This window comes from Pterocles gutturalis, unplaced genomic scaffold (genome assembly GCF_000699245.1).
Source record: "Pterocles gutturalis isolate BGI_N339 unplaced genomic scaffold, ASM69924v1 scaffold46248, whole genome shotgun sequence".
NCBI classification, from domain to species: domain Eukaryota; kingdom Metazoa; phylum Chordata; class Aves; order Pterocliformes; family Pteroclidae; genus Pterocles; species Pterocles gutturalis.
Window position 1 is genome coordinate 1 of NW_010119739.1, and position 14,838 is coordinate 14,838.

At 39.1% G+C, this 14,838-nt stretch overlaps 1 protein-coding gene across 1 annotated transcript; it reads right to left on the reverse strand.

The window, feature by feature from the left end:
- Nucleotides 1-918: 918 nt before the first annotated feature.
- Nucleotides 919-7,765, reverse strand: LOC104464067 (breast cancer metastasis-suppressor 1-like protein; the record flags this gene model as incomplete). Its single annotated transcript, XM_010076656.1, has 3 exons — nt 7,676-7,765; nt 3,575-3,702; nt 919-998 (listed from the first exon to the last, which is right to left on the reverse strand). Coding segments are annotated over exons 1-3 (297 nt in total), but the record flags the coding sequence as incomplete, so codon positions are not given.
- Nucleotides 7,766-14,838: the final 7,073 nt, after the last annotated feature.

The following is a 14,838-nucleotide window of genomic DNA, read 5'->3' on the forward strand; positions in this document are numbered from 1 at the left end:
GCTGGCCACACTATTACTGATGCAGGCCATATAGAAACATAACAGCAAAACAAGGGACAAGGACCACCCTAAAGAAGAATACTAGATAGACAAAGCAAATCATTCAATCAAGGATAAGAAACCCTGCAAATCTCACAGGACTCTGTCCAACTTCAGGAGTATTCACAGGAGGCGAAGTCAGTAACGAATAATCCCTTCGTTATACCTTGTTCTTTCCCAAGGCATCAAGAAAATTGAATTTTTTTTAAAAGTACGTGTGCACATTCTTCCTTTATTGTAGGAGCCATGGACTTCAGGTTCGGTGAACCACTCAGAGGAAAACACATTTAAGCAACTGTAGCAGGTGGCTGAGGAAGACAACGATGTAAACCTTAGGATCTAAGCAGCTATGTTGCAGGATCGGACATACGTGTGCTTGAGTATTTGTACCAGAGTATCCATTATTTAGATGCTTAAATAGGAATGTTTATACTCAAGGAGAAGAATATATTTTTCCTGTAACTGCTTTTGAAATGACAACTCTATCACTAGCTGTCCAAGGCATTGTAAAAAGACATTATTATTATTGTTAAAATTATTATTAAAATGTAAGGTGCTTTTTGCTAAAAATTATAGCATATATTTTAGCTACTGTTCTTGGTAATCTTTTTATAACAAAGGTAAAAAGATCATGTGGGAATCTGCTAACAATAACCTGTTAATGAAAAATAAGAAACCTTAGTTATATGCAAAGCCACACTAATATAAAGCTAATTTTTATATGCTTCGAACAACTTCTTACGTGGACTTAAATATCACAAGAAAATTGCATCAAAATAGCAAATAACAGCAATAATAAAAAGTGCACTGAACTTGGAAAGCATGACACACAGTAAAGATAGATAAGATTAGCTATCGATGTAAAATAACTGGCACAACCTCACAGTGCTGTCGAGAGGCTTGAATTTCACATTCATACTTGTTCTTCACAGATTCCAGACAAAGCTCTCTATAGATACCTGTAATCAGACAAATTACAGCAATATTACTTTCTTTAGGTAATATCTGATTTCTGAATCCTCTTTCAAGTCTGCAAGCAAGTCCCAAAGCATGTACATACTGGAAAATACAGGTATATTATATAAGGCATTTACAGTGGCCGGCAGCTTTACGGAGTAAAAATAAGAACAAGTAATCCCTTGATTCTGAAGATCTGAGGAAAAATAAATGCTATTTTCACCTTTGCCTGTCAGTCAACAAATTATATGAGCAGTCACGCTAACTTTACAAAATCCATCTGTTTCTTATTTCTGATCAAATTATCCTGGATATCCTCAGTTTTCAAATACATGAAGTACTAAACAGCCTCTTCTATTTTCTAATTAGTTTTAAATAATATTTTAGGGTTTCTACATAGCTAGAAAACTGAATAAAATAAAAAGCTTTTAGAAATAAATATTTGGAATAAGGCTAACACCCTAATGCTACTTAATAAATCACATCAATTAAGAAGACTCTGTTCCGTTCTTAGAAATAGACACCTTATGATACAAACGATACTGCTCCTGAGTACTAGAAGTGTTTCTTTTACATTTCTGAAAATGTGTCTACTAAACAGACAGCTGAAAAATTACAAAAAGTATCTGAAATATACTATTTGGCAAGCATAGCTAGAATTTGACTTAATATATTCAATACATTCAACACAAAATATTTAAATTGTTCCAGATTATCATCTAGAGGAGTTGCTTGCACACACACTAGTGCAACTTCCCTTAGAATTCAGTCGACTGTAAATTAATACAGTACAAGAGGAACAATACCGTTACTGGCAATTCCTCAGAAAAACAAACCGTAAAGTATTATGTCAATCACCTTTCCTCTGTGAAGTCACTTTTGATCTAGAATTCAAAATGCTCTTTTCTCACATCAGTATGTTATGCTGGCTTGTTTGGGGAGTTTTTAAAAATTTATGGCTGACTGGCATATCTAGGTCTTGCAATTTATAATCACTACTTATTTGCCTGAAATCAAGCAGTATAGGTATGAATACTTCTAGAAGAAACTGTTGTGTTTCTAACTTGCTGAAATAGTCAAGATCCACATTTTGCATGAATAGTGCTCAGTGCCTTAGACTGCAGAGGAACACAAGTTTCTTTACTACCACAGATGCAATTACATCCATAGTTTAGCTAAACATAGTTTAGATCTTTTCTTTCACCTCTTCCTCCCCTCTCTCGAGTAGAAGTGGGTCCTTAGGGGCTACCTGCTGGAGCTCAAGTCCTGCTACTCACCCACTTCTGTCAAGACTCTCAAACAGTAAGAGAGCCTGTTTTCTCTAGGGTAATTTTATCAATCTTGTTCAGTTGAGGACAAAAGGAACAAACCCCACAATCTATCCACATCCACCTACATGAAACATTGACAGACAACCACATTCAAAACTGAAAATCAAAAGCCTGGATTAGGGTTGCTTTTATATCAAATCTTCTGCAAGTTCACCTGTGAACTTTCTGCAAAGCCCAAGTGGGCTACTTAGGACGAGTCAAGTAAATCTGGGTTTCTTAAAACTCAGAAGTTCTGGGTGACCAGCTGAGGAAAGGTGTTACGGAGAAAACCACGAGGGAGAGAAATGTAATAGACCAAAAGATTTCAAATTCGCTTCATAGTTTGAAGTCAAAAGTACCAGTGAAGACATACTGAGTAGTACTGAAGTAGCGCTAGTATTACAAAAAGGATAAGCAGGCTTGCCATTTTCCAGTTTGCTGGCACCATGCTTCTGCTGAGTTTCTTAGAAAAGACATCGCTATAGCTTCTCTGGCTAGACAGATCACAACCATCTGCCTTTTGGCTCTCTGACAGCCTGTGTTGGGTAGGTAACCCTTAGACAGCTGAATTACTCCTAAAGGAGTTGAGCTATAACATGAAAAGAATTTACAAAAATGAAGTATAGAACTTTGTCTTCCTATAATACTACCACATTCCATATGACTATTCCAGAAGAAGACAAAAGTTCTTACCTGCTTCTTCTATGAGCATAAAAGCCTATCTAAACATTAGCTTTAATAATTAAAATGCAGCTTAGAGAAAAGCTGCTAAGGACAAGAGTTTTCCTCCTTCCCTAGATGGAACAGGAGGATGGAAGCAGAGGAGTAGGAGAGACACAGAATAGAAGAGCAGGAAAAACATGATCATCTAAGATGATCTGGCAGGCAGTTCACAAGACAGCACCTACATATCTCCTCATTTCAACAGTGACCAGTGTGCAGACTTCATCCCAAATCTTCTGACTAAAAAAAAAAAAATCATTAGTTTTTAATTCAGTAATTTTGTGCTTACTACACAAAGACAGATGGCCATTAGATGAAAAATAAAAAAGCTGTATTTTTAGTGTGATGTTTTCAGGCAACTGGTGCAAAGAGGTAAGCAACCTATCCGTTTTGACTTGAAAAATATTTTACATTTAAAACCATGCCACAGTATTTCTATATTTAAAATACACTCCTTTAACAATTCTAAAGAAAAAAAAGATTGACCTTAAAATGCAAAACAAGTTTATACTGTTGAAACAGCAATAATCTTTTTAGACGCCTACCTGCCACCTTGGTTCGGATTTGCATATTTTCTTGTAAAGCTGCCAATGGTTCTAAATACTCAGGTGCTTTTCCGGCTATGACCTCTTGTAGTTTTGCATCCACTTGGCTTAATCTTTCTTTGTAAAGTCTTAAAATAATAGAAATAAAAAAACATGTATTTTATTTAAAAGCAAACACAAGTTAGAAGAAATACTTTCAAAAGAACTAGTCTGCATCTCTTTGTTAATGCTATGGAACACCCACTGAAGCAAAGTTAAGGTTTGTTACCATTTGAATTTCCCAATACATCTTTTCTTTTTGAACAATATTCCTCAGGTCTATTGAGTCTTTCTGGAAAACACATACAGACAATCAGAAGTGTAGAAAGTAAAGATAAAATTAAATGTATCACCATCTCTAAGGAAGAAGAAAAATATCGCCAGGCTGTTAATAGGATGAAGATGGAGTAGAAGCTGAATCAACATGGCAGATGACAGGGAAGAACAATACATAAGAACAATATAGCTTACATCGCGGGAGACAAAGATAGACATTTTGTGGATAGAAACGCCCATTCGCTTTCTTGTTCCCATATCTGCTCCCACCCTACCATACACCAAGGAAAAAGACAAGCAGGCTCTTATAGAAGCAACCCTCATTTAATCTCCTGTGAAAACCCACATGCTGCATACTATCACAAATGTCATGGGATAATTTGTAATTGACATCTTCTATTCCTGCCAAAAGCAAATGTATTTAAAATATTTTTATTTTTCCTAAAATTCATTCCTTCTATAAAAGCTGCTATTTACTGGCAGATAATGTAAAGAAATCTGCTTGGATTTTTACATATTTAATGTAATATCAATTACAAGCATTTTGATCACAATAAAGCTCCACTCTTTGTAACTGATAACTTAAATATAGTGCTAAATGGTAGAATTGTCAATTTAACCAGTTCTCCCTGTTCTCATTTTTTACCTTGCATGCTGCAATCAAAAGTAGCATTAGGGCAAACAAGCTGCAGAAGGCAAAGGCAGGGAGGGACTGGGAGAATGAAGAACTGCCCGCTAAGAGTTGTGGTCAGTGGCTCAATGTCCAAGTGGAGACCGGTGACAAGTGGTGTTCTGCAGGAGTCAGTACTGGGACCAGTGTTGTTTAACATCTTTGTTGGAGACATGGTCAGTCGGATTGAGTGCACCCTCAGCAAGTTTGCCGATGACACCAAGCTGTGTGGTGTGGTGGACACGTTGGAGGGAAGGGATGCCATCCAGAGGGACCTTGACAGGCTTGAGAGGTGGGTCCATGCAAACCTCATGAAGTTCAACAAGGCCAAGTGCAAGGTCCTGCACATGGCTCAAGACAATCCCAAGCACAAATACAGGCTGGGCAGAGAATGGATTGAGAGCAGCCCTGAGGAGAAAGACTTGGGGGTGTTGGTTGATGAAAAGCTCAACATGAGGCAGTGATGTGTACCTGCAGCCCAGAAAGCCAACCATGTCCTGGGCTGCATCAAAAGAAGCGTGACCAGCAGGTCAAAGGAGGTGATTCTCCCCCTCTACTCTGCTCTCCTGAGACCTCACCTGGACTACTGCATCCAGCTCTGGGGCCCCCAACAGAAGAAGGACATGGACCTGTTGGAGAGAGTCCAGAGGAGAGCCACGAAGACAGTCTGAGGGCTGGAGCACCTCCCCTCTGAGAACAGGCTGAGAGAGTTGGGGTTGTTCATCCTGGAGAAAGAAGGCTCCAGGGAGACCTTACAGCAGCCTTCCAGTACTTAAAGTGGGCTACAGGAGAGATGGGGAGGCACTCTTTACAAGGGAGTGTAGCTATAGGACAAGGGGTAACGTTTTTAAGCTGAAAGAGGGTAGACTTAGATTAGATATTAGGAAGAAATTTTTTACAATGAGGGTGGTGAGACACTGGAACAGGTTGCCCAGAGAAGCTGTGGATGTCCCATCCCTGGAGGTTCAAGGCCAGGCTGGATGAGGCTTTGAGGAACCTGGTCTAGTGGGAGGTGTCCCTGCCCATGGCAGGGGGGTTAGATCTAGATGATCTTTAAGATCCCTTCCAACCCTAACTATTCTATGATTCTATACACAAACTCTTGTATATGTTAAGAATACTTCAGATGTTATCTGTTTACACAGTCTCCTCTTTGGAACAGGGATGCTGCCTTTTTATTTTATGCATAGGTTAATTAATGAATTAGACAGGAGAAAGTTCATGTATACTTATACATCAAGACCTACTTGAGAAATACTTCCTGTTCACTTGTCACCAGCCTTCTCATCATTTTACTTTAATAACAACTCCATAGTTCAAGCATACGTACCTAACCAAGCAATACTGAATGCTCCCCTCCTTCTTACTTGCAAACTGTTAGAGTATGATACACTCAGTCTGTCCCACAGTCAACTGACATAGCCTGCAGCTGATCAAAAACCAATTTGCTGGGCTCAATCCTCAATGAGCATGCTATGCACATAGTGGTTAACGTAAGAGCTACAATAGAATTATTTATCTAGAACAGAAGCATGGGCGCACAGCACACATGAAGTAGGTCACTAACATGTGATTACACAGCACTGAGTTCCAGCTATATCAGAGCAAGCAGTTATGGACTGGGTGCTGCTAGCACTTGGTACCACGCAGCAGCTGATGAACTAAAATTGCTTATCCAGTGACTTAACAACCCATTCTTTATGCATCTTTTTTTTCTTTCTCAATTTTACCACCTCCCTACTCACAGCTGCTCCTCCCTATCACTCCTTCTTCCAGCATTCTATTGCTCCTTTACCAGTATTCCCACCATCACAGTTCTTCCAGTCTCTACAATCACCCCAATCTCTCAAACAACCAGTGGCTACACAGTACCTTCCTCCTCACATACCACATCCTTACCACCTCCCTGAACTTCCTGAATTACTTCATTACTTCCTTCCTTTCTCCCCAGACCACCCTCCTTCATATTGATTCCTTAAAGGTTTGTTTCCACAACGTGTTTTCAGTCATCCAAGCTGTTTAACAGATGGAAGAGGAGGATTGAACTCAAAAGCTGGCAGGTTTCCAAATGCCAAGCCAGTCAGTACCAACTGGCTCCAATAATCAACAGTTGGCTCCATTTCCCAGGTTGCTCCATGTTCAACCCAAAGAAGAAAAGCAAGCCAAACTGTTTTCTCTAGGCACTGCTGCAAGGAATTGCTTGTTGGGCAATTCTTTCCAGACCCTATTAGACAGACCTCACAGTGTCCTGTTATGCAAAGCAAGTGGATGTTTCAGTTCTCTAGTAGAAAGAACTATCTCACAATATAAACACACATCTCCAATGTAATGACAACTGACTAGATCTTTGACTAAAATCATATGCCCACAAATAGACAAGGCCTCCTCAAAGTTTCACTTGTCAGGTATCTGATTAAGTTAGGTGCCAGATTACCATCAATTTAAACTGGAAGACATGCATCTAGCTCGTCTGGGCACATCTGAAAAAAAGCCAAACTTAAAATACATACAAAAGACAGACTCCAACACAAATGAGATTCACTCTTGAATAACTGTGGCTATCATTTTGTTTCTTCTACTTACTAGGTCTTTACTACTGATTTGTATATAACAGCAAACTACAAACAGAGAGCTAACAGTGTTTTCATTTTTTTTAGTATTGGTATCTGGTTTGCAGCAGAAGAGAAACTTTCATCGGTAACAACTACAAAAACTGCTCTGATACCCTGTAAAAACCTCCTAATTTCTTATTTAGCAAAGACAGTGCTTGGGTCTGCCCCACATATGTAAAAGCATTAAAAAGATCTTGAGTAAATAAATGAATAAATAGATCGATAGATAAAATCACAGATTTCCCTAAAACTCAGAATTCCACGGTTCTGCTAAGAATTTTAATGCCATAGACCCACAACAGCCCTTCACAGCAACAACACCTCAAAACCAGAAAAATAAATAAATACATAAATGTATCCCAGAGCAACTGCCTGCAAATAATTTCAGAACTCCCAATCCTTATTCTCCTCCAAAAGTAGCATCTACACATATGAAAGCCAAGAAACACCAGCTATACACAATTTTGTCACGGAATGAAGCACTTAAAACATTAAAATACTTACTGATCTTTAAGGTCTGTAAATTGTTTTTCAAGATTGGACATTTCATCTAAACACTCCATTCTTCTTCTTTCACAGTCCTCATCATCCATTTCTAAGAAGAAAAAAAAAGGTAATTTATTTTGAACAATACATTGTAAAATCAAATAAACTGGATATTTTGTTTCTAGTGAATTTGAAGCAAGCCTGAACTTTATCCATGAATAATTATCCATTATATTATCTTATAGCAGAATATGAGAAATCACTGTCCATATAAACTACAAAGCAAGAAACTTACACATAGTTCTAGAAGAAACCCCATAAACAGCAATTTTTCTTCATCAAAATAGGAAAAAACATCACTGTAAGACTTCAACAGGTTAAATTTTAGGACTGATAATACAAAGTGTACCTAAGAATGCATGAAACAGAAAAACTAAACATTGTATATCATGCCAGATGAAAAGCATCATTAAGCACAAAAAATTATCAGCAACCACTGAAAATTCAAGTGTATTCTGAGTTAGCATGAGCAAAAGCAATCCCTGGAAAGTAAGCACAATTCAATGTTATATTTGTCATATGAAAGTAAATGTTTTGTTTTATTAATATCTATTTTAAAAAAAAAACCTAACACTTGGTTTTGAAAACAGTTTTCATCTTGTTCAATTGGGAGAGTTCTTTGAAGCTGAAATATTAATTCAGAAATATCTCTAGTTCACCTTAATGAGCATTTAAAATGACTGCATTTCTAATTAAACACTTAACCTGCAAAGTCTAGAATTTTGCAGAAACTTGATTTTATATGCTTGTATGCAGCAAGAGTAATTAATATTAAACTCTTTCCACAGTTTTTGTTTTAATTTCTATTCCTGAATTTTTTCTTAATTTACCTAGTGAACATAACTGTGAAGTATTTTAAATATCCACTTTTTGGCCAAAAGTTTTGCTACCTGCCACAGAGACATCTAATGTTACTGAACATTAGTTGTTACCCCCACTGCCTTTTCTTAGGCCAGAAAACAGAAAAACTAAGCTACAAAGTTCTTGATTCTTTTCCACCCTCCTCAGAAGGAAAAAAAAAAAAAAAAAAGGCTCTGTTAAGCCATATTCAGAAATTAGAGATGCTCTGAAACTGCTTCATAGCAGCAGCATCTCTAGGAATTAGCTCTCTACAGTTACAGCAGAACTGACCAATTATCACCCAGTAGAGAAGACATGCAGAAGAAGGGATGGCCATGCAGTCAGGAACTGGGGCTGAACTGGGGCTGAACTGGTGCCAGGTGTTTGAGAGAAGGGGCTGTCCTAAGGAGGCCGTATCCATCTAAGCAGTCACTCTGCAAGAAAAATCTTAACTCCTGACAGAAAGGCAAAGGAGAATCTGGAACCAGAGACAGATCGGGCTCATTCTTCTAGACCATAAAAAACTCTGAGCCTTTTGCTTCTTCTTCACTCACATTCTTCCAACAGATGCATTGAATTGCTTTATGCAGTCTCCTATACCAACTATAGACAGCAGCATGTAAGTCTTAATCTTTAATTGTTTCTAAAAGAGTATCGCAATTTGCAAAGGTGTTGAGGTGAAAGGAGTAGCTTCAGGGCCAGCATAGCAACTCCCTGACTTCGGAGGATCTGATTAACTCAGATCTTCCACTCAGACCTCTCAATGTATGAAGTTTTCTGCACATAGCTCTTTTCCCGAAATCATCACAAGCTTCTAAGACTAAAAACCACACTATCTCTCTCTGCATGGATATGCAAACTAGCAGGCAGTTGAGCAGCACTAATCTGTATTACAACGGTACCGACGAGTCCGTATCAAAGACCTACTGCAGTTCATCACATTATAGTTAGGACAAGGAAAAAAGACAGCTTGTACAAAGTTTTAACACATGATACAGGCTGAAGCATTTAAGGTTGATCCTGAATCCCAGAACAGGGATGAAAATCAGATTAGGGAGCAAAGTTTTACTTGGCTGTCCAATGTAATGCTCAAGCCGAAATTGATAGGGCAACTTTCAACTTGGCCATATTTAAGGAATGAGGCAGTCATATTACTCAAAGAGTTGTCTAAAGCATTTGTGTGCTATAAAAATAAAGCTTTGTTAAAATTTGAAGGTACCTCTCCAGGAAGCCAGACAGGAACAAGCGCTGGGATATCGATATTTCTCCCACTTTATTCTCAAACTCAAACACGTTTCAGATGTGTTCAGCTATGCTTTTCATTCTAAGCATGTTCTAGTAAGGAATGCACTCAGCAGCTTTTCCTTTTTCCTTCCATTAGTATAGATTTGATTGTCTGTGCATGTTTAGAGACTACAATTCAAAGGAAACAGATTAGAACTGTAACCCTGGCTGAGGACCACTGCAACACCCACTGTAGGGGGGGAAGGGGACATTTTTAACTTCTGATGGAAGGAAACTATGTGTTGGTATCCGAGGGCACAGCTGTCTCTCTTGTAGATATTGAAATAACACATAGCTCTCTCCAATCTCCCCTCAGCTACGTACACACTCAAAAGTCTTTGACTTTCTGCCTAGAAGTCTACATTCTACCTATAATACATACTGAATGGCAATTCACATGCTAAGTCACTCTTCAATTATTTCACCTTTATTCTGCCTATTAACTGTTTCCAATAAGATTCATAAAATGATGCTTTTCAGAATCCTGAAATTATTTTTAATTCCCCAATTATGGAACTTCTTCCTTGTGTCCTTAAACAACGTACAGATTGGGGAATACACAGTATTGAAAAAATGAAAAAGACGTTTCAGGATCAAATCTCACGGCTTTCCGGTGGAAAATTTACATCACTGGAGGCAGAAGATTTCTCATTTCGCATTAAAATACTTGCTAGCATGCCCATCCTGTCTCAACACTTCAGATTTCCCATAAAGTTTCATACTACTGAAAGTACCAAGGATATTTTCTAAGCACTTTCAAAATCACAGTAATTCTTCTCCTACCATATTCAAGCTATCCAACTCAGTAACTAGGGCAGCATGGTTTAAAGACAAAAAACCCCATAGAACTTAAAATGTAACAGCACCTAAAATAGCTTTTTTTTAATAAGCTGTGGCCTATATAAAGTGCCCTAAAATGACCAAAGTCTCATCTGGGATAGCTAGCATAACTTGTGGCTTTTTAAATTCATCCCTAATACGCTATTCTATATCCTGGTCAATTAAAAACCCTATACTAAATACAGTGTGTCGTCAAAAAGAATGGGATAGAAACAGTGCCAGCTCTCAAGGGCAAGTTACGTTTCTTCTAACCGCACCTTCTGTATTCTCAGGCATATACTGGAAAAAAAAAAATAAAAGGCTCAACACAAGTAAAGCAGATGACAAATTTAACAAAAAAATCCTTTCCTTAAAATTTTTTTTCTTATTATTACTCATTTTAATTAAGACTTATTTCTTGCAGTGCTAATCCTCTTATGTCTGTAGGAGCAACATGCTTCCATGGAGTACATTACTATTTGTCAAGACACTGAGACAAGCATGTAACTTCCTGTAATCATCGCTTTTTAAATGTTGCCTTAAAAGTGTTTCTCTGTGGAATGCAATAGAAATTATCTGGAGAGCTTCTTGTATTGTTTTAAAGAAACATTCACAGACTACATTCACTTAAAACACAATTCCTCCTTCCTCCTCCCTAATCCCAGAAGAAACCAAGGCAAGGGCAAGACAAGAGAATAAAAACTAATCCAATAAAAATCAACCAAATTGTCTTGGAGGACATGTCAACTTCAAAGTTTGCTTTAAAGATATCAATTAGCAAAACTACAAACAGGAGCAAAGGCAAGTTTTGAAAAAGAACAAACTTCAAAGCTGGAACTAACAGAGACAATTCTCTCTCTACCAGAGACAGGGAGTTCAAGGAGAGAAAGACTTAAGTTCACATCTATTATACCAAGCTCCCTTTCTCACACCGAATATATTTGTTTAGATATACAGATAAGCTAGAATAAGACATGAAGAAAGGGCATTCCCAGATGGCATCTAGCTACAATACAAACTGGAAGGCTAAGATAGGCTAAGTAAGTAGTGGTTACTGTTGCAGTGCTGCTCCTGGGCCTCTCATCAAGGAGCCCTTCACAACACTGTCTCACCCACCTACTACTGTCCAATAAACTCGTTTATTCCTCCTTTACATTCTCTCTGTTTTCCCCTGACAGATGTAACAAACTTGGTATACCAGAACCTTTTGAAAAACAGTCGCGTTCAGGAGCGAACTGCCATCTCCATAAATTTCTTATCCAAAATTGAGTATACACTTTTTAGTCCATTTACAATTCTGATAATAAAATAATTGAAGCATACTTTCGTAAGTCACATCTGAAAAGAACAGAGCAGGTTGCTGTGCAAGCAAGAACATAATCAGATATGCTTTTCCAGCGTAAAACATTATCTCCACCTGCTTGCCACAGTACCCTCACTCAAGTTTGCCTTTCTTCCAGCATAACCACCAGGACACATGGATGTTGCCTAGTTTAGGTTTAATCAAAACCCCAGACTGCTTAAGCACATTTTTCTGTCTTTGTTTTTCAACAGAATCACTTTGAGAGAACGAGGGTAAGGAAAGACTGATCAGCCTTCCTCAGTAGCAGATCTGTAATTGTATCAATAAACTCTCCACCTATAACATCCCAACTGTTTATAAAAGCTGTGCACATATTCAAGTTTCAGTAGGAGTAGATTTAAAGCCAGTCCTGTGACTGGTCCAGCTTATCACACACTGGGTCAATTTGCAGAAGTTTTGGTAAACAAAAACCAAGTTATTTTCACAGAATCACAGAATGTTAGAGATTGGAAGGGACCTCGAAAGATCATCCAGTCCAATCCCCCTGCCAGAGCAGGACACCTAGATCAGATCACACAGGAACGCATCCAGGCGGGCTTTGAATGTCTCCAGAGAAGGAGACTCCACAACCTCTCTGGGCAGCCTGTTCCAGTGCTCTGTCACCTTCACTGTAAAGAAGTTTTTCCTCATATTCAAGCGGAACCTTTTCCTATCACCTCAACCCAAAGCTTCATTCCAGGTACTTGTCAAATGTGTTCCAACATCTGGGGAGAACATAAGGGTTTGAAACAACGACTTGTCCTTCAGGCAGTCCCCAACCAAACATATTCAGTTCAGGTTACACAATCTGAAAAAAAACCCTAACTACTTTGGAGATGTAGGGGGCTCAGCACTAGTTACTCAGAACTACTTACTCTCTATTCTTATTTTGCCAAATCTGTTGCTAATACAGACACAAAAAAAATCACTATGTTTATAATAATTTTGCTACCCTTTTCAAGCCCATACCTGGGTGTGGTCCACAGTTCACCAATTGAAGAGATCTCCTGTGTAGCAGTGCACTAGACAAGAGAAGGAAGATTTTCCCTCAGATGAGGGAACAGCCCAGAACTGAAGAACTCCATGCTCCAGGAGACCTCCAGTTTAAACACACGCAAACCATTAGTCCCAAATTCACAAAAAAGTGTAGGTGGTGTCCAGTTAACTGATTTAAGTTGGAGGTGTTTACATATTTTCACAAAATTTCAATTTATGACTTCTGCTGCTACTGAGCTGCAGTCTGTCTAACCACTGGTTTACATAGTCCCCGGTGCCTCCCACGTACATATCAGACTATTCACTGAGATGTTTTCACTAGCTACCTTACAGGTAATTTTTCTGACAGTTCAGCATACAAACACCCAACAAGCATTGACAACAGTGCATTAAATGGGATAGGAAAGCACAGTGTACCAGGAAGGGTGGGTAAAGACGAGAGGCAGGACAGCGGCAGCCAGCAATTTGATCCAGGTGGACAGCCATGGACCAGCAGCCTAACTTGTAAAATGGGGTTCAATCAGCAAAACTTGCCAGCTTAAAGGCATGGAGGAACAGGGGAGAAGAAGGAGGAAAAGAAAAGAAAAAAAAAATCAACCCACAGGAAGCTCTGTATAAAACACAGGCAGATTACCTGGACTTGTGGATCAATCAAGACCTCTACTGGGGGACCGACTCCAATGCAGAGCGAGTATTAACTCAGAACAAGGTCTAAGGGTATGACTATACCCTCTCTCAGTATGCCAGACACACTTTCCCAGCACTAGTAAAGTCTTCACTCTACTTCTGCAGAGTCAGCTTGGCTGTGTCTGTACCATACCTGTGGGGCCCCAGCACCTTGCTAGCCGATGCACAGCCCAGACAAGGGCAAGCTTCACAAGTCCACATGGAACCATCATAGCAGGGCATTTCCTGAACTGCATCAGTCCGTGTGAAAATAAAAGCCATAGGGCTTAACAATTTAAGATCTCCCAGATCTTTTAACACCAGAAATAAAGGATTAACTGTACATTGAGGACTTTGTAATACACACCAATAAATCAAACACAAGCCAACATATGTAAAAATATAATTTCACAGCTGCCTAATTTGTCTAGTTCATGGTGTCCCACTCCTTCCGCTGTGCCAAGCCTGACACTCATGCTGCTAGTCAATGTGTTAGTACAGCCATGGGACAGGATCCCAGCAGACCACTCAACCACTTATGCTGCCAGAAACACACGTCAGGACCACAGCTAGTACTGAACACAGCTACTGTTTCTCAGCTAGCTTTTCTAGTGACAAAGGTCCTGCTTATGGAAGTCACTTACTGATGGAGCCCCACTGATACCAGGGCAGCAGCGTATGCGTCTGATGATCAGTACGTTTCCCAGCAAGTGACCATTTTATAATCTACCCCTTGTAATTACAAGGTAAGTTTGAACAACAAAGAACCTTCTTCTAACACAGTGGAAATTGAGCACAGAAAAAGTAATCCTTTTAAAGATGGATTTCACCTACTAATATAATTCAAAATCTACAGTCTATGGAAAAACGAAGGGACCTTCAACAGAGCAGAGGTTGAAAAGCTTTGCCAAAGAGGCAAATGGTACCGACAGGGCTTCCACTGCCCCTCAAAGGCAGGCCTCAAAACATTTAATTGTGATTTACGATTTTGTATATGAGTGAATACATACGTATACATACGCACACACATGTATGCCTGTGTTTTGTGTGCATGCACACGGATGTATGCATGTATACGTGCCAGGCTTTAAGCGAAGCCCTCAGCAAGCACCTCCCGCAGCGGGCCATGCACTCACTCGAGCCCTGCAGGGCACAGCCCACAGCACCCACAGGA